The 19,555-nt window shown below is 41.6% G+C and overlaps 1 protein-coding gene across 2 annotated transcripts in view; it reads right to left on the bottom strand.

Annotated features, from left to right (window-relative positions):
• The window catches only part of PIP5K1B (phosphatidylinositol-4-phosphate 5-kinase type 1 beta), a 296,745-nt gene that overhangs the window by 160,309 nt on the left and 116,881 nt on the right, over positions 1-19,555 (bottom strand). For both annotated transcript variants that reach the window (XM_026001576.2, XM_072762266.1), the window contains exon 3: positions 14,890-14,958. In XM_026001576.2, the coding sequence (XP_025857361.1) occupies positions 14,890-14,958 (69 nt within the window). The remainder of the gene's footprint in view (positions 1-14,889; positions 14,959-19,555) is intronic.

Below are 19,555 nucleotides of genomic sequence, written 5' to 3'. Positions count from 1 at the left end.
CCCCAACTTCCCCATCCTGTAGTCTTGAGTGACACAAGCTCACCCCATTTTACTGCATTCTACAGCCTTGGAGAGAATATTTCATTTCCCCCTGGGGAATTCTACTGGCCTAGGAACAGCAGCTACAACACACAAAGGCAAAGAAAGATGAAGAGAAAGGACTCTTAGAGCTTAAAATCAGTTTCGTAAAAATAAACCAGACACTGAGAGATGGTAAAGCTACAAGACTTTTTACTTAAATAAAATGGAAATCAAGGAAAACATTTTTCCTTGTTTTCCAAGGAAACTTCCTTGTTTTCCATAGGATACTTTTTTTTTTGAGGTGTCTTTAATGACCAAAAGTTAGATTTCCTTTGGCCACAGAGTCCTACTGCTCTTTCTAAATAACTTATCACCTCAATACCCAACAGCAAGGACTGCCATCCACAGAGACCAGGGTCCCAAGCCATTTGGAATTCCAAGGTGAACAATGTGGCAGCATGTGAAGGTGAAGTAAAATCTGTTCCTTCACGAAGTATTGAGTTCCACCTGGTTGGCCAAGTACTTGTTCTTGTGGGGCTTACATTCCATGGGGATCTAGCGACAACAGTGCCAATTTAATATCTGTACAGCCAACTATGGTCTTCCGAGTGCCTTTTCATCCATCATCAGATTCACTAGTCAAACCATACTGTGGCATTGCTCTGCTCAGACATTACCTGTCCTGCATGGGCTCTGCTCATAAAACAGCAGAGCCAGCCTGGCAGCCCAGCCAGGCTCCCTGTCTCAGCTCTGCGCTAGTGAGGGATGAAGGCAAAGCAGGATGGCCGGGGCTCTCATCACCACCGCCTGCCTCTGGGTCCGGACTGCAGCTTTAAAGTCTACTTCATGAGGTTGTAGCTGCTCTGAAAACTGCCAGGCTTTTACTCCCTCTCCTTCCCTTTGAAATAGCAAACCTGAAAAATCATTGGTCCTGCGTCTTTCACGTTACACAGAAAAAGATGTTTGGTTTGCTACTGTGTTCGAGAAATGGGCTGCCAACCCCTCCTAAATTCTGATTCTCCCTGACAGTAACTGGCACCCACCTAGGGGCAGCCTTTAACTTAGGAGGGCAGCCCTCCTAAATCCTGATTCTCCCTGACAGTAACTGGCACCCACCAAGGGGCACCCTTTAACTGAAAGAATGGAACCTTTAAGTGATGGAGTTGGGAAGAGACGGCCAACGGCCTTTTAAAATTCACTGCTGAAACTCTTCCATACAATCAGAGCGGCTGATTGTAAGGCGTCTGCACACCATAGACAAGGGGACTTAAGGATGCCAAAAGATTAATAGCCAACTTTTAAAGAGTCATGCAGTGACCGGAGAGAGACATAATCGCTCTCATCTCTGACACATAAAAAGCCAAAAGAACTGAACTGGGCTCTTTCAAAGTGTTCTTTCTCTGATCCGAATATCCAAAGTGCAAATTCCACCCCTTTCTCCCAGCCCCCCCTTCTTCCCTCCAGCATATCTCACCTCTAATTGCAGATCTGGAGCTGTAGGCTCAAGAATATATCTCTCTGGGACGACTATGACAATTTTAGAATTAAGAAGAAAAAAAGGGATACATCTCTTGAACGTTTGGTGCCAGGCACTGTATGGGACCCTACGGATGTCAAGATGATTGGGCAAAGCCCCTGCTCTCTAGCTACTCAAGATGCAGTTGGCAGGATATAACTGCAAGCTATTATTACAACACAAAGTCATTCATAACAGGTCAAGTGCAGGGTGCTGAGGGAGGTCTGGGAACATGTAACCAACAATCAGTGCCTAGGAGCGTGTGGATGGGCGATGACAGAGCTGTTTCTGGAATGAAGACCTTCTAGAATGATCAGCATGGACCTAAAGGAACAGGGATGCACGTATTCAGTGTGGCAGGAGTTAGGTGTGTGAATAGCAGAAGATGCGAGAAGACAAGCCCACTGTGGACAGACTCTTTATGGATGCCTATGCGGTGCTTCAGAGTATGGATTTTCTCTGTGGGTAATGGAAGGCTGATGGAAGACTACGTGTATGGGAATGAGTCAGCCAGCTTTGTTTATTTCAAGAACATAACTCTATGAAGGAGAGTCTTAAGAGGTTGTATCAAAATGTAAATGTTTCCCAGTCCTGGGGCCTCTCCTCCATCTAACTCACCAGTTTCTCGGGAATCCACAGCTCAACAAATAGCAGGGTAACCTTGAGTTCCAAATCCACCTTTCTCACTATCAACTAGAAACTCCCCTTCGATGGCTCAAAATGTCTTGGAACTGACATGTCCAAATTGGAAGACATGATTTTCCTTCCTAAACCCTTCCTTATACCACTCCTCTCCATCTTGATCAATGGCCACAACATCCACCCAGGTGCTTGGGTTAGATTCCGGGGATCATCAAACATTCGGTTCATGCCCTCGCTCCCATATGCAACCACAAGCAGTCCAGCCTACTATATCTCTCAGCTCAGGCCACCACCTATTTTTCTAACTCAGGATTTCTCAATTTAGCACTAGATAGTTGGGGCCAGATAGTTCTTTGTGGCGGAGCCCTATCCTGCACATTGCACAATGTGTAGCAGCATCCCTGGGCTCTGATCTTCTACATGCTGGCCCCACCTGCCCCTGATCCCCCACAAGCTGTGACGGCACTGCCTTGCGTTCCCTGGGACATAATGTGGGGCTCAGGTGAGAGCCACTGCTCTCACTGTCCTACTTCTGCTTCTTTGCTCAGGATCCTCCATCACGCTGGCCTCTCCCTCAATTCCCTGAACCCATGAAGCTCCTTCCTGCTTCCAAGACTTGGCAAATGCTGTTGTCTCTGCCAAGGAAATTCTTACTTCTACTCTTCTGTTGGCTGGCTCCTTCTTGCACTTGCAATCCCAGTCCCCAAGTCACTTAAAGAGGCTTCCCGAAATCCTTCATCTAAAAGATAGCAACCCCTGCTCTTATTTTCTTCACAGCATTTTTTAAATGGAAGGATTATTGACATATAACATTTACGTGAGTTTCAGATGTACAATGTAATGATTCGATATTTGTAAATACTGTAAAGTGACAATAAGTCTAGTTGCCATCAGGCACCATGTAGAGCTACAAATTTTTTTTTCTCATGATAAGGACTACCAAAATTAACTCTTAGGAACTTCCAAATATACAATACAATATTATAGTCAATATAGTAATATATTTTGCATATGCAATACTTATTATATAATATTATAAAATAATATAGTTGTAACTACCATGCCATACATTATATTCCTGTAACTTATAACTCCCAAGTTTGTACTATGGATCCCCTTCACTCATTTTGACCACCCCAACTCTCCTCTCCCCTCTGGCAACCACCAATCTGTTCTCTGTATCCATGAGTTCTGTTTTGTTTGTTTTGAGATTCCATGTGTAGTGAAATCATACACTATTTGTTTTTGTCTGACTTATTTCACTTAGCATAATACCCTTAAGATCATCCATGTTGTCACAAATGGCAAGATTTCATTCTGTTTTATGGATGAGTGTATTCCATTGTGTGTGTGTGTGTGTGTGTGTGTGTGTGTGTGTGTGTGTGTATGTGTCTGTGTATCACATCTTTTTTATATACAATGGACATTTAGGCTGTCTGCATATCTTGGCTATTTTAAGCAGTGCTACAACGAACATGGGGGTATATATATCTTTTTGAATAAGTATTTTTGTTTTCTTCAGATAAATAACCGGAAGCTAGATCATACAGTAGCTCTATTTTTCAATTTTTAAAGAACTTTCATAACTGTTTTCCACAGTGGGCTGCACCAATTTACATTTCTACCAACAGTGCACAAGGGTTCCATTTTCTCCACATCCTCACTAATGTTTGTTATTTCTTCTCTTTTTGATAAGCATCATTCCAACAGGTGTGAGGTGTGGGTTTGATTTGCATTTTCCTGATGATGAGTGACATGAAGCATTTTTTCAGGTGGTTGGCTATCTCCCACCTTCTTTGGAAAAATGGCAATTCAGATTGTCTGCCTATTTTGTAGTCATCTTGCTTTCTTTTGTCATTGAGTCACATGGGTTTTTATATATTTTGGATATTAACTCCTTATTGGCCATATCATTTGTAAATATCTTCTCCCATTCAGTAGGCAGCCTTTTCATTTTGATGGTGGTTTCCTTCACTGTGCAGAAGCTTTCTGGTTTGATGTAATCCTATTTGTTTATTTTTGCTTATGCTGCTCTTGCCTTTGGAGTCAGGTTCAAAAAATCACCAGCCAGACCAATGTCAAGGAGCTTAGTGTCTTTATTTTATTCAAGGAGTTTTACGGCTTACATTCAAGTGTGCAATTCATTTTAAGTTAATGTTTGCACATGGTATAAGAAAGTGATCCAGTTTCATTTTTTGGCATGTGACTCTCCAGTGTTCCCAGCACCGGTGACTGAAGAGGCTTTCCTTTCCCCATTGTATATTCTTGCTTCCTCTGTCATAAGTTGATTTACCATATATGTGTGGGTTTCTTTCACAGGACTTTAAAAGTTAGTAATTGTTTTATTATGTTTCCTTCTTCTGGTTTGTCTGTACCATAACAATGAAAGCATTCTTAGGGCAGGGACCACATTTGTCCTGGAGTCTGCTCTCCCCTCAAGGCCCAGCATGGTGTCAAGCTAAGTAAGTATTTGTCAGCTGGATAAATGAATGAATGCACGGACATACAATCAAATGCACATCTTATATCCCAGATACTAACCACATCCTTAAAAAAATGACAAAGTCAGAGCATGAAAAAGTAGCTTGGGAGAATTAGGATGTCACCCGGACAGCCTATACGTCAGCTAGGGGCTCGATAACCTAAAGCTCCCTGATCCATCATGCACAGGATACAGAAGCACATCTTGGATGAGTAAAAAGCACTCCCATCAAAGTAAGCATGGGTGATGATCTCACTGAGAAAACAAGCACAGCCAGACCTAATGAACAGTTAAAAAGTTTCCTTATAACCGAACCCACTTCGTGTCTCTGGGTGTCTGGACATACGTATGTATTGGGGGTTAAACAGAAAAGATAAGAGCGGAGCGAGAATCTCAATTTTATAGTCCTCAGAGACCACAGCTATCTTCTTTTGCTTCTCTCCTTGATGATGATGCACTGAAATGTCTCACGGACAGCTTCTGCGCAAAGGGCTGGTCTTATCTGCCTTGTGTGGTACAATAAAAGCCACAGACACAGGATCTGCAGACAGCGAACTTGCCAGAAAATACAGGTGTACCATCTGGAGAAACTTGACTCCCACACAGGAAAATAACTTTCAAAGTATTCACCCTCCAACCCAATGCTTTCTTTATCAGATCTTTTGAGCTATTGAGCAGATTATTAGTGAGTTATTACTCCTCCTGTGACAGCCTGCAGAACAGTGACGTCTGAAGCGTGTTCTTCTCCTAATATGACAGTTCAAAATATATCACCCCCTCCAAGTGGATGTCAATTTTTAGTTCTGGGCTCAAGAATGATTTTTTGAAATCATCACTTTGTCATTTTATTTCCAGAGTTCCACACAATGCCCAAGGATCAGATCGTTTTTCATTTCAAAATTAATATGTAGTTTCTAGAAACAGTTCTTTTGAGGGTACAGCGCAGATTCTATATTCAGTGGAGAAACACACTCTGGACAAGGCAAGGTGGCTTCTGAACCACTGAATGGAGGAAAGCACGTTTGAAAATTATTCAGTTTTGGGATCCCTGGGTGGCGCAGCGGTTTGGCGCCTGCCTTTGGCCCAGGGCGCGATCCTGGAGACCCGGGATCAAATCCCACATCAGGCTCCCTGTGCATGGAGCCTGCTTCTCCCTCCGCCTGTGTCTCTGCCTCTCTCTCTCTCTCTCTGTGACTATCATAAATAAATAAAAATAAAAAAAAAAAATAAATAAATAAATTGAAAATTATTCAGTTTTATTTTGGCCCAATTCCAAAGGTGGCTAGTTTCATTTATACCACTGGCCTCCACCATTCTAGTGGATAATTGAGAATGTTTCATTTTAATGTCATAGATGCCACAGGCTTCAGAAAATACTGCAGTGGTTTGGGTCTGACACACCCCAGGGAGAGATAGTTGGGGTTCAAATCTCAGCCTTACTCTGCCACTTACTTGGGTGCCCTGGAACAGCTAACTGAACCTCTTTGTACCTCAGTTTTTCATCTATAAAATAGCAACAAGGTTGTTATCTGATTAAATGAGTTAAGAATTCTTAAGTGCTCAGATAGATGTCTGGCATATGCTAAGCACTCAATAAATGTTGCTCTTATTATTAACAAAGCTTTTAAAATTGCTTCCAATTGAAAATAACTATGCTTTTCTTTGCTGAATTAACAGGTTTCTGGCTAGAACAGCTTGAGTTCAATAAATTAGATTCTCCTAGTGACCAATGATTCTAACCCCATAAAACAGTAAAAATTATGAATAAGCACAAGGCATATATTTTATTAGTGTTTGTGCAGTAGACAGAAGACTAGAACCTAACTTATGTTGCTGGTCTTCTTTTCTGGAATCCACAATAAAGAATTCTAGAAGTTTTCTTTTCTATGTTCTTAAGCAATTTCTAAGAAACAACTTTAAAAATCTCTGTTAAGTATCCAGGCAAGGGAAATGGGATGGAAGCGATAAAAATGCACAAGCTGGGGTCCTTGGCTGGCTCAGTCAGGGGAGCATGTGACTCTTGATCTCAGGGTTGTGAGTTCAAGCCCCATGTTGGGTGGAGAGACTATTTACAAATAAAATCTTAAAAAAAAAAATGGACAAGCCATAGGCCTTAGGTCAAGAGGCCTGAGGTCCAGATCAGAATTCTGTTGTCCAAACTGTGGAAAGAAGTGTGCAGGTCATCTGGGGATATTAAGCCTTTAAATTTTAAAGCAAAAGCTACATTGTGCTGAGAGCAGGAGCTCCAGCTCAGCTGGCCCAGCGTGCTACGGAAAACACCAGCCTGCACACCTGCCATGCGCACTAAACCCAACAATGGCGTGGTGGCTGTTGCCCTGAAGAAAGTTGTGCAGCAAGTTTAGGGTGTTCTGGGGACACCAATGCAATGTTTATTAGGATCAGGGACACACACACACACACACAAACAAGAGATGGAAATTCCATAGTTAATCAGAATGCAGTACTGCGGCAAACCCGGGTGGCTTAACACATAGACATTCCCTCCAATGTGAAGGTCAAAATAGGTCACTTAGAAATGAACAATGCCAGGGAACACCTTGATAGGATGGTTTGGCTTCTCCTCCTACTTGAAGCTGCCTGCTGTTTCTGCTTAATTACCTGAAATGTAGCTGGGAAGTCATAAAAGCAGATCTGTAATCACTTGCTTTAGGACTTAGGAAGAACACAGCAACACAGGTGATACCCTACAGACGCTGCAGGGTTTGGAGGGAAGATCTGCACAGGTGGGTGGATGGTAATGGCATATAATTCCACATGCTTCTAAATCTAATGGGATTATTGAAAAATTTCCCTTCCCTGAGAATGATGTAGCTCATCTGCTTGCGGCTCAATTAAAAAACACAAACACACATACATAATGGCAGTCCACCATCAGGAAGGAGCACATCTTTCTCTTATTCTGAAACCACGGCTGTATGGAATGCCACAGAGTCCTGCTCCAGCATGCACTGTCTGTTCTCCCTGCCCAGGCCAGGTGGAACCAGCACCAGGATGCTACTGGACCAGTCTCCTCATGAGCCCAGCAACCAGGATGCTAACTGACCAGTCTCCTCATCAGCCCAGCACTGGGGGAGGCAATCACACCAGCTGCCTTGCTTGGTACTAAGAGAACTAATCTGATTGGAAATTAGAGGCTGAGGGATCTTGCTTTTTCTAATAAAGATAGTGATTTCACACACTGGTATTTTGCTTTTTCCAGGATGTGTCTGATTCTCACTCCACAGTGAGGCACTCCGGATTCGTATTAATGACATTTCATCAATGAGAAAAATGAAGATTCAGATCAATTAGAGAAAAATGCCTAAGATTTTACAATTAATACCTAGAAGAGCGAGACTCACATCTACCCTCTTCTTAAAAGGATAGTTTGGTTTGGGCAAGGTTTTTCAGCCCTGCTGCTACTAACATTTCAGTAATTCTCTGTCATGGGCACTGTCCTATGTGTTATAGGTGTTATAGTATGGCTGGGCTCTACCTCCTAGATGCCAGTAGCACCAGTGCAGCAACTGTGACCATCAAAAATGTCTCCAGACAGACATCACCAAATTTCCCTGGGAGGGCGCGGGGGGAAGGGGAGTGGTTGAAAACCTTTGGGTTAGAATGTTTTGGATGAAGGTGACTAGGAATAACAATCAGAATGCCCAAGGATCACTTTTCCTAGGGACCCCTGTGGTTGCTGTTCATGAGAACTGCTGCCCAATGCACAGAAAAACACGTCTCTGGTTGAGCTGTAGAGTGGAGCTCTACCAGGGCACAAAGCAAGTATCTGGTTTTATGGAGGTGATGGCCCTCTAGCTTGTGAAGGGAAGGACAAGCAGTCGGGGCATGGGACACATGGCAGCCCCTACTCCCATTTTAAAATGTTATTTATTCAATTTCTGAACAGGTAAGACATTCATGTGGTTCAAAATTAAGCAGATCTACAGGTATATATATACAGACAAGTTTTCCCCAACTCAAAATTTCCACCACTCAGTTCTCCCTGGAGGCAACCAATGTTACCAGTACCTGTATGTGTTCCCAGAAATATTTCATAAAAGAGCTTGTATTTAAATAAATGCTCCCACTTAGATCAAAGTATCTCTGAGTTGTTACCTTACTTATGTTTAAAAGATCATAAAAGTCATCTTTTCTTGGCATGATGGGCTGGCATTCTTCCCTCTTAACCTCATCACTGCCTACTTCCCTGATAGGCAAACTGGCTGGACACTGAAATTCATTGACATCTAAGGATGGGAAAAACCACGGAACCCGGATCAAGGACACTGGGTCCTAGTCTGTCATTCTGAGTGCTGCCATCAAGCATGCTGGTCATGGTGGAAAATAGGTAGAGAGAGTGACGGTTGGGCTACTGATGCCAAAAGTAGGCACTCCTTCCCCACCCTTGGGCAGCCTGCAGTAGTCATCAAAACCAGAATCCCCAGCAGGTTGGGGGCGCTACTGTGGGCCACCCCAGGATGGAAGGAGAAGTAGAAGGTGGAATGCTCATCTGGGGTGGTATCTTGAGAGAGGAAGAAATGCCAATGGTGGCAGTAACAAGTACCTGGGGCAGTCTGTGCCAGCTGACTGGGAAACGATGATCAATTCCAATGAACAAGTCACCAAACTGGGACATCATATGGCCAGAGGTTTTAATCATCTCCCTGACAGAGAACAGCTAGAATCACTGGGAGAAGTCAATCACTCTGACGTCTCTTTGTGTTGTAAGAGTGGGGAAGGGGTGGGCAATTTCTTCACATAAAAAACACGGAAAACTGAGATCTCCAACATCAGTATTTTCCCGGGGATGAGAACTTTCTTAAAGTGAACTGATTTCCTGCCTTCAGTGTCCTTCTAAGTTTCTCACCTTATAAAAAAAAGTCTTCCTCAAATTTCTGTTTTTCTATCAGTGGTAGCACATTTCTAGTAGTTCTTCTGGAAGCTTTCAGGTCAACCTTCATTGTGATTTGTACTATTATTTCTTCATGTCATTCATCTCCCAACCAACGTCTTGGTACCTCACTGCCTGGAAACGCACTGCCCAACATGGTAGCCATTAGCTACGTGTGCTTACCTACATTGAAATTTAACTACAATTAAAAATTCATTCTTCAGACAAACTGGACACAGATCCCAAAGCTCAACAGCCCCATGCAGCTTGATGCTAGTGTCTCAGCGCAGATTACAGGACATTTTCAACATTTCAGAAAGTTTTAAGGCAAACTCCATAAACTAGCTCTAGAGGCTGTCACTTAGAGCCAGGCCATCCCCCCAAACTTGCTTGTACTTTCCCTAAACACTGACACTTTGTCCAGGCCAGGCTCTCCTGTCCCTCTACCAAATCACATTCAGCTCTGACTCTCTGTGCTCACAAATGAGTAGGTAAATCAATCCGCAGTCACTGAAGGAGTGGGATTTTCCAACGTGCTAGAAAGCAATGAGGCATTTATAAAATTTGTTTCCCAGCAAAATGCTCTTGCTAATGAACAAGTTCAAAAAAAGGCCTTTTCCTCAGAAGACTGGAATAAGCTTTGGGCTCGTCAGCACTTGCTAAAGGATTATGTGAAATGCCACTTGGTTTGGCACGTAATACCATTTTGAGTCATTATTTAATTTTTTCATGTAGATCTTTTAGTTTTTGGTTTTTTTTTTTTTCCTCTTGAATTAACTGTTAAGGTCACAGAGGGCAGGGGACCAGGTCTTGTATGCATTTCTTTTGTATCCGCCTTTCTTCCCACCTCACATCTTTACATAAACAGGGCAAAGGTTGCAGGCTGGCCATCGTGTAAAGGTCAAATGTGATCAGTAGTTTGTTGCTTTACCCAGAGAGGAGTTCTGAAAAATTTTCCATCAGTTTGCCAACCTTTAAAAATTGGGAGGTGTTGCATCAGAGCACACATTTTAGTTTCTTGAAAATCAGTATGTCTGGCAACCCCGGGGGAGCACTCATTCATGGGCTCTATTAGATGGTGTCAAGTGCCACCTCCCCCTTTAAAAAAAGACACTTTCTCCTGTTTATCACTTTCTCCCCCCAATAGTTCACTCCTCTGTTACCTGCTTGGCTGCTGTAGGTTTTTGTGTTTACAACTCTTTCGGAAGACACTCCATAAATGAACTGGAAATGGAAATACTACACTCTGTAAACACACCCAGGCAGCCTTTAATGCTTGTCTGAATGGGCAACCTGTTTGTTTTAAGCAGGTCAAGTCAAAATTCTTATTTCAGCTATTAGCCTCACCCACTGATGTTAGCTATTCTTTGGTTTATCAAGAACTGATAATGAATTAGGAAAATGGGCAACTGAAATAACAAGGAGCAGTCAGCTGCGATAATCATGCAGGTAATCAAGACTCAGAGGACGGCACTGTTCCATGAACACTGAGTGTTCCCTAAACACATGGAAATCCCAGCACTCGTGATGCTGAGTGGTGCTGGCAGCTGTCCAATAAATCTGGGGCTTGATAGAGGAAGCCCAAGCCTCCTTGTTAACTCTAACCCATCATGATTTCTCCTTCATTGAATCCTTTATTATAAACTACCAGGTTCTAAAGTGGTTTTCAGGTCTTGTCCCTCCCACTCAACCCTGAGTTCCTTATAAACTCTTTTGATACCCTTCTCCTGTCCAGCAGATTAGGTCAGGGGGTTCTTAACCTGGATTGACTTCTGTCAGAGGCAAAAACCCGATGGGCTGTCAAAGCTCCACATTAAAACGGTGTGTTCCTCATGGTCAGGTCTTTAGGATGGGGAAAGAAAGGTAATTTCCAAGTATTTGTAAAAGGGACAATACCTTTTTTTTTTTTTTTAAAGATTTTATTTATTTATTCATGAGAGACACAGAGAGAGAGGTAGAGACATAGCCAGAGGGAGAAGCAGGGTCCCTGCAGGGAGCCCGATGCGGGACTTGATCTTGGGACCCTGGGATCATGCCCTGAGCTAAAGACAAATGCTCAACTGCTGAGCCACCCAGGTATCCCAAAAGGGACAATATTTAATGAAATGTACAGTGGCCTTGATGACACTCAGCTAGTCTGCTAATTACCTTCCCAGTTGTTTGTCATTTGCACATTGGCGTAGCACAAATTTCATGTCTTCATTAAGGTCAAGGGTAAAAAATATTAAGCTGGACAGGGTCAACTCAAGCAACTCAGAGTTGGCTGAGACAAGGCAACAAGGAAGCAAAACTACCATTCATTGGAAATGTTAGTCCAACCAGGTATAAGCCCAGTAGTCGTAATATCCAGGCAATATTTCTCTACCTTGTCTGAAAGGATACCATGAGAATGTTCCTGGCACCATTAAATCAAGATTCATTAAACTTGAGAATCCTCCTTATCTGAGAGTAATTTAATGACTCTCTCGTAATAGAAAATGTAGTTAATTTGACATCAATTATACCTTGATGAACCTCTGCAGGTTTGTAGAAGACGTGTGTTTCCTCTCTAAATGTACATAAGCCATATATTGACTAGCCCATGCTCAAATTATGTGGAGGAGCAGTCCCACATCCCGTTTCCAGAATGTACTTTCTCCTGATTGCTGAAAAGAGGGATGATATTTGTTTCTCTCCTGCTTCTCACTAAAGCCTTCCACTGTCCGGATTTTTCAAAGCTCATACTCGGTGTTTCTCTATCCTAACTTTAATTTTTTTCACTTGAGAAATGGTTCATCTGGGCCTAGAGACAGACACATTTCCAACAGCTAGTGAGACTCTTATCACCTCTGGTAACTCCACTATTAACACCTCCAGTTTGAAGATCTCTTTGCTTCACGGCAAAGACTTAAATTGAGTAGTTCAGCTGAGCTGTTACCTGTGTAAAAACCACACTTTCTCTGCATAGTCACTACTTCTTCCTCTGCGTATCAACACCCTATTTATTGAGGGTGATAGACTCAGGCATTATATTGTCTTTTTGGTGCATTTCTCAGAAAAGCTAAAGACCTCTTTCCTCCACTGCTTATCTTCCTCTTAAAATCAGAGATCATCCAAAGATTCCACTGCCACTACACGTTAAAAAAAAGAAAATTGGGGGATCCCTGGGTGGCGCAGCGGTTTGGCGCCTGCCTTTGGCCCACGGCGCGATCCTGGAGACCGGGGATCGAATCCCACGTCGGGCTCCCGGTGCATGGAGCCTGCTTCTCCCTCTGCCTGTGTCTCTGCCTCTCTCTCTCTCTCTCTATCATGAATAAATAAATAAAATCTTTAAAAAAAAAAAAGAAAAGAAAATTGTTGGCCTTTTTCTGTCAAGTTTCCTGTATCTTCTCTTATTTTTTGGAATCATTTATAATCCTCATATCTGATTTTTAGTTCGTATCACCCTACCAACACCGCTGAGTCAAATATGCTATTAGAGGCATTAATGAATCAGAGATATCCTATTATTGAAAACTTCCTTTACCAATTTGTGAACAAGACAAACTTAGCAGACTCTAAGATCTCCTGGTCGCATTCCTCGTGTTACTTCTGCATCACGGAAGAACTCCTGTGGGTCAGAGGCCAGCCAAGAACCACAGCACATCCAGACGGTGACTGAGAAAACCACCCGAAATGGATCTCAAACAGGGATAGGCTGGCAACTTGATCATCTCTCTGCCAGTTCTCATGCTTGACTCAATTTACAAGGAGTCTTGGGTAAGTGAGATGGGATTTGGTTTTCTACCTGTGTCTACAAATAAGTTAACAGTGTACCATTGCCTTTGGCCAGATTCACAAATTTTATATGATATAACCAGACACTTTTGAGCTCTTGAATCTTCCCCCTACAGCAGTTCCCTGGTTACAGTTCTATGTTCAACTGAGTAGGAAAGCCAGAAGGAAAGATCAGAAAAAAGGCATATCTGCCCACATGAAAACAGAATTGGAAATATCATGTTAATTCCATGACCCAAACATGTGGTTGGATCAGACGGTTCATGTACTTTATGACAAAACTTAATGCTAGCGATCCATGAAAGAATAAAAGGCAAATGGAAAAATTAAGATAGATTAAACCTTCAATACACAAACCTCCTACTCCCAAAAGGGAAGGAGGGCAAGGACTTTTAGAAGGAAAATGTACAGTCAATTTAAAAGGCAGGAGCAGTGGTGCCTGAGAACATATACTCCCCCAGTAATGTGTCTGAACGTTGCTTCCTTGCCAGGAGCCATGAATTTATCAAAGTCAAAGAGTTGCAAGGTAAGATACACTGGAAAGACTGGAAGGGGATTTTTGTTGCAACGACCTGAAGACATGGAAACTGAGAGGCTTAGAATGGAATGGGACAGAATTTCATGTTATATATTTTTTTCCCAAAATACAAAGATAAAAAAATGTATAAAATTTTGGTGGGAAATAGCAAGTCAATTAAAAGATTAACATACTGGGGGTGCCTGAGTGGCTCAGTCGATTAAGCGTCTGCCTTCAGCTCAGGTCATGATCCCAGAGTCCTAGGACTGAGCTCCACCTTGGGCTCCCTGCTCAGTAAGGAGCCTGCTACTCCCTCTCCCCATGCCCCTCTCCCTCTGCTGGTGCTCTTGCTCTCTCTCTCAAATAAATAAAATCTTAAAAAGAAAAAAGATTCAAATGCATACACAGAAGGGTCTTCTTAGGAATTAGAAGGGTCTTCAAATAACTCCCTTCTGTCAATGTTCTATAGCACAGTAACTGTAGTAGGGAGAAAAATGCCCCCCACCCATTCATCCCTGCAAAGGTGTCCATGTCCTAATCATTGCAACTCATGAATCTGTTATATGGCAAGGAGGAGTTAAGGATGCAAAAGAAATTAAGGTTGCTAACCAGCTGATTTTAAAACAAAGAGATTATTCTGGATTTTCTAGGAGGGCTCAAAGTCATCACAAGTGCCCTTTAAAGTGTCAGAGAGTTACAGCCTGAGAGAGATTCAGCTGATCTTTGCTGGCTTTGAAGTTGGAAGGGAATCATGGCAGTCTGGAGAATTTGGACAAGATAAGGGGACAGACTCTTTCCTAGAGCCTTCAGGAAGGCATGAAGTCTTGTAGACATCCGGATGCTGGCCCAGGGAGACCCGTGTCAGTCTTGTGACTACAGGATCATACATCTGTGTTGTCTGAACCCCTGAATGTGCAGTCACTTGTGAGAGCAACAAGAAGCTAAGACAGTAACTTACATACAACTGCTCTAGAGGAAGAAAAGGCCTAGGGTAGATTAATATTCCAAGCAATGAAAATGTTCCTCTTTCTGGGCTAAAGAAAGAAAATGAAACAGTCACTCACCTTTTTATAAGTTTTTTCTTCATTCTGTTTTCCAGGTGTGGCATCTCCATTTTCAGCAGCAGACGACATCTACAAGAGGAAAATGGGCCTATTTGAGTTCACAATACTACTGTGAAATACTATAGGCTAATAATATCGTTAACTGGAGAATCCAATTTGGTTAATGATGTTTTTGTTGTAATTGCTTTTGTTTCCAAGAAAGGAAGAGAATTCTTAGAATCTAAGGAAAAAAAAAAAAAAGAATCTGTGTCTCCCAATCTCTCTGAAATCAATCTTGATCTCTAATTCATTTTGATAGCATACTTCACTGGCTCCATATGCTCTCAGAATGGTGGTATGGAAATGGTGGACCTGGTCTAAACCCAGATCATGTGTACAAGTTTCTTTCTACAAAGTCTTAAGAAAAACTTTCTTCTGATTAAAGATACTTCCTGTAAAAGTATCTGGAAAGTACCAAAAAATAAAAATCAGAACAAAAAAAGTACTCAATTCTACTGCCCTCGGGTAACTCTACTCTCACATTTGGGCATATTTGTTTCCACCTTTTGTTCCATGAACTTCTGTACTAAAAATATTAGGATACTGTCTGTACCCAGCAGTTTTCAGTGAACATTTATGTAATATGGATTTTCCCATTTGATTATAAACATTCATTGTAAGAATAGTGATTTTTGTCTAGTTGCCAGAGACACCATTGTGTGAACACAACTGTGTGTTAATACATCATTTAATAATGTTAATGGTACAGGATAGGGAGGTGGTCCAAGGGATTCACTTCTCCAAATGATACAACAGTAATTACTTGGGGCTTCTATTTTTGTCCAATGTCAACACTTAGATTCCTAGAGCTACAAGGTCATTAAAAAGCATTTTAGTAAATTTCTCTTTAGGAATATACCCATTTATGCTATTATCAATGAGTGGGAGCTCATTTTGTTACACGTTTAGCAGTGACTATTATTTTAATTATCATTGTTAATTTCCTAGGTGAAAGAAATCATCTCTTGATATTAATGTGCACTCCTGAAAATTATCAGTGAAGGTTAACATGGTTGGCATATCCTTTTTTAGCTCTCTGTATTTCTTCTGAGTTTTCTATTACTGTGTCCATTTATCTACGGGGCTCTTAGAGTTTTAGTTATTGATTTCTACCTATTATGGTTATTGTTACTAGTGTTTTGCTTATTGATTTTTATGTGTCAAGGTATTAATCTGTCCGCAAGCACATTATTCATGTTCTATGCTGCTTTCATTTTATAATTATGATATAGAGTTCTACATTTTTCACACTCAACATTATTCTCTTTGTGACTTCTTCCAATGTTTTTAGAGCAAATATATATACTTTTTAATCATTAGGATGTATCAGAGCAAACACATTCCTTTCACTTTTTAATGCTAAGATTTTTGTGTTTAACTTTTAATTCATCCGAATTTTTAAAGCCAGTTGGCTTATATGGTAAACAAGGATAACTCCATAATCAGGGAACCATGACACATAAGGGTTTTATCTTTAAAAAAAATATTTATTTTTGAGAGAGTGAAAGAGAGAGAGACAGCATAAGCAGAGGGAGAGGGAGAATCTCAAGCAGACTCCGTGTGGAGCCCCATGCAGATCTCGATCCCACAACCCCAAGATCATGACCTGAGCAGAAACCAAGAGTCAGAGACCCAACTGACTGAGCCATCCAAGTGCCCCAGGTTCTTATCTTAAGTAGCATGAAGAGCATCCTATACACCAAGGAGGGGTAACATTTCTGACCTTCTTATAAGCCTCTGAAGCACGTTTTTTTTTTTTTTAATTGAGGTATAAATGACATGTTATATTAGTTTCAGGTGTACAACATTGTGATTTGACAAGTCTATACATTAGGCTGTGCTCACAAGTGCAACCACCATCTATCATCACATAACACTGTCACAATAGCAATGACTCTATTCCCTATGCTGTGTCTTTTATATAATGACTTACTCCATCATGGAAGCCTAGAACTTCCTCCTCCCCTTCATCCATTTTACCCATTCCCCAACCCTTCCCCTCTGGCAACCAGCAGTTTGTTCTCTGTATTCATGGGTCGGCTTCTGCTTTTATTTATTCATCTGTTTTTTTAGATTCCCCATATAGGTGGTATCATTTGGTGTTTGTCTTTCTCTGACTTATTTCACTGAGCAAAATGCCCTCTAGGTCCATCCATGGTGTCACAAATGGCAAGATCTCATCCTTTCTTATGGCTGACTAATAATAGTTCATTGTATCTATCACATCTACTTTATCCAATCATCTATTGATGAAGACTTAGGTTGTTGAAGCACATTTTAAATTTGGGGCTTTTAATAAATACAATGTGTGTTAAAGCTAAGAATTTGCTAGCCATTTGGGGGTGCCTGGGTGCCTCAGTTGGTTAAGCATCTGACTCTAGGTTTTGGCTTAGGTCATGATCTCAGGGTCATGAGATGGGCTGAGCCCTGAGTTGGGCTCTGAGCTGGGCATAGTATCTGCTTAAGATTCTCTCTCAACCTCTCTCTCTGCCCCTCCCCGACTGCTCACATGTGTGTGCCTATACTCACTCTCTCTCTCTCTCAAAAAAAAAAAAAGAAATAAACCCATAGAATTTGCCAGCCATTTCTCTGCAATGGAACTAAATGGCTGACTTTAATTTGACAGGACTAAAAACCATTGAAGAAAATTAAAGAATGGATCATGGCAACCTTACCAGACCTATTACTCCCACCCATTAAAGCATTCCTTTAGATAAATTTACATTTCCATTTGTGTCCAAGTAACTAATTGGACTATAATCTCTCTACTATAATATAGACAGATGTTTCACACACTATAGTTTCCCACATGGTACCTAGTTAATACATTTAAAAAATAACTGATTTTCTAGTTTCTTCCTAACATTTTGGTAAGGTTTGAATAATATATTGGAATTATAAAATCTGAGTGGTTTAATAATAACAGGCTCAGTATAAAAAAAACAAACCAAAGCCCTGATTGTGCCCCTGCAAAAGCTCAAATTACATCATTACTTTAAGAATATATAGGTTATTTGGGGCACTGGGTGGTTCAGTCAGTTAAGTATCTGACTCTCGATTTCGGCTCAGGTCATGATCTTAGGATCCTGGGATTGAGCCCTGTGTTGGCCTCTGTGCTAGGCATTGAGACTGCTTGAGGATTCTCTCTCTCTCTCCCCCTCTCTCTCTCCCCGTTCCTCTCCTTGCTCTCTCTCTAAAATAAATAATAAATCTTATTTTAAAAGAATATATAGATATTTATCTGATATTGGATCCCTGAATAGGCAAAGATTTCAATAAGCATGAAAGTTAGAGAAGTAATACAAAAATTTAATTGATTTGACTACTCACAGCTCTCAATGTCTCAATGTCAAAATAGATCATGAACAAATTAAAAGGCAAGTGACAAGGTGGAAATACTGGCAATGAATGTGACAGAAGTTAATGACTCTAAAACATGAAAGCTTATTTAAACTGTGTGGAGCCTGTCACCTAGTCAAGGACATCGCTCCTCCAGGTCTCTCCTTTCTCGCGTCAGCTTTAATTGTTTACTCTATTTCATTCCCATGGGAGCTCCGCCATTTCTTCCATCCTCACAAATAGAAGACTTTTCTTGATTCCACTTCCCCCTCACTTCCTTATTCCTCCTTGTGGCAAAGCTCCTTGAAAAAGATGTTGCTCCTCTCAAGCCCTGATTCCTCTTCACATATTCTCTTTAATGCACTTTAATCGGGGATTTGCTCTCATGACTACCCTGAGAACGACCTCCTCAAGATCACCAATGACCTTCATGTTGCCAATGGCTAATTCTAAGCCCCCATTCTGCCTATCAGATTATCTCCCATGACCGATTTTCTTCACTTGGCTTCTAGAGTGCCATACTCTTTTGTTTGTTACTGCCACCCACTCTGTACCTCCTTGGTCACTTCTCAGTCTCTTTAGATGGTTCCTCTTTCTTTCTCTATGACCTCTTAATGCTGGACTGTCCAAGAATGATTGCTTGGTTCTTGTCTCTATCCATACTTGCTTTGGAATCTCCAAATACCATCTAGATCTCTCTTCTGAGCTCCAGATTTGCATATTAAATGGTCATTTTGGTATTTCCACTTGGATACCTAACAGACACCTCAAATTTTGCAAATCTAAAACCCTTTTCCCTCCCAAATTTCCTTCACTTGGACCTTCCTCATCTCAGTTCATGGTATCTTCCACTTCTTGCTTCCCAGGCCCTAAATTTCAGTCTTCCTTCTCTTATACCACGGTCAACATGCCAGCAAAGCCTTTGAAAAATGTCCAGAATCCAGTCACCTGTCACCACTCCTGCTTTGTGTTCCTGGGCAGAGCCCTTATCTTTTCGCACATGTGTTACATCTTCGTGGCCTCCCAACAGGGCTTGCTGATGCCTCCCTTGTGCGCCTACAATCTATGCTCAGCCAGAGTGATCCATCTTTAAACCTAATCAGATCATGTCACTTTGCCCTTAAGTGGTTTCCCATTTCACCCAGAGTAAAAGCCAAAGTCCTTACAACAGCTGATGTGGCCCTGTATGATTTATCCATCTTCCTCCCATTCCTCCTCTACCTTGGCACCTCCAAACTCCCCCAACCCCTTCCCCCTGCTTCAGACACTCACTGTTTCTCAAACACAC

The sequence above is a fragment of the Vulpes vulpes genome, chromosome 1 (assembly GCF_048418805.1).
Source record: "Vulpes vulpes isolate BD-2025 chromosome 1, VulVul3, whole genome shotgun sequence".
NCBI classification, from domain to species: domain Eukaryota; kingdom Metazoa; phylum Chordata; class Mammalia; order Carnivora; family Canidae; genus Vulpes; species Vulpes vulpes.
Note: the sequence above shows the minus strand (reverse complement) of the source record. Positions and strands in the feature narration are given on the sequence as shown.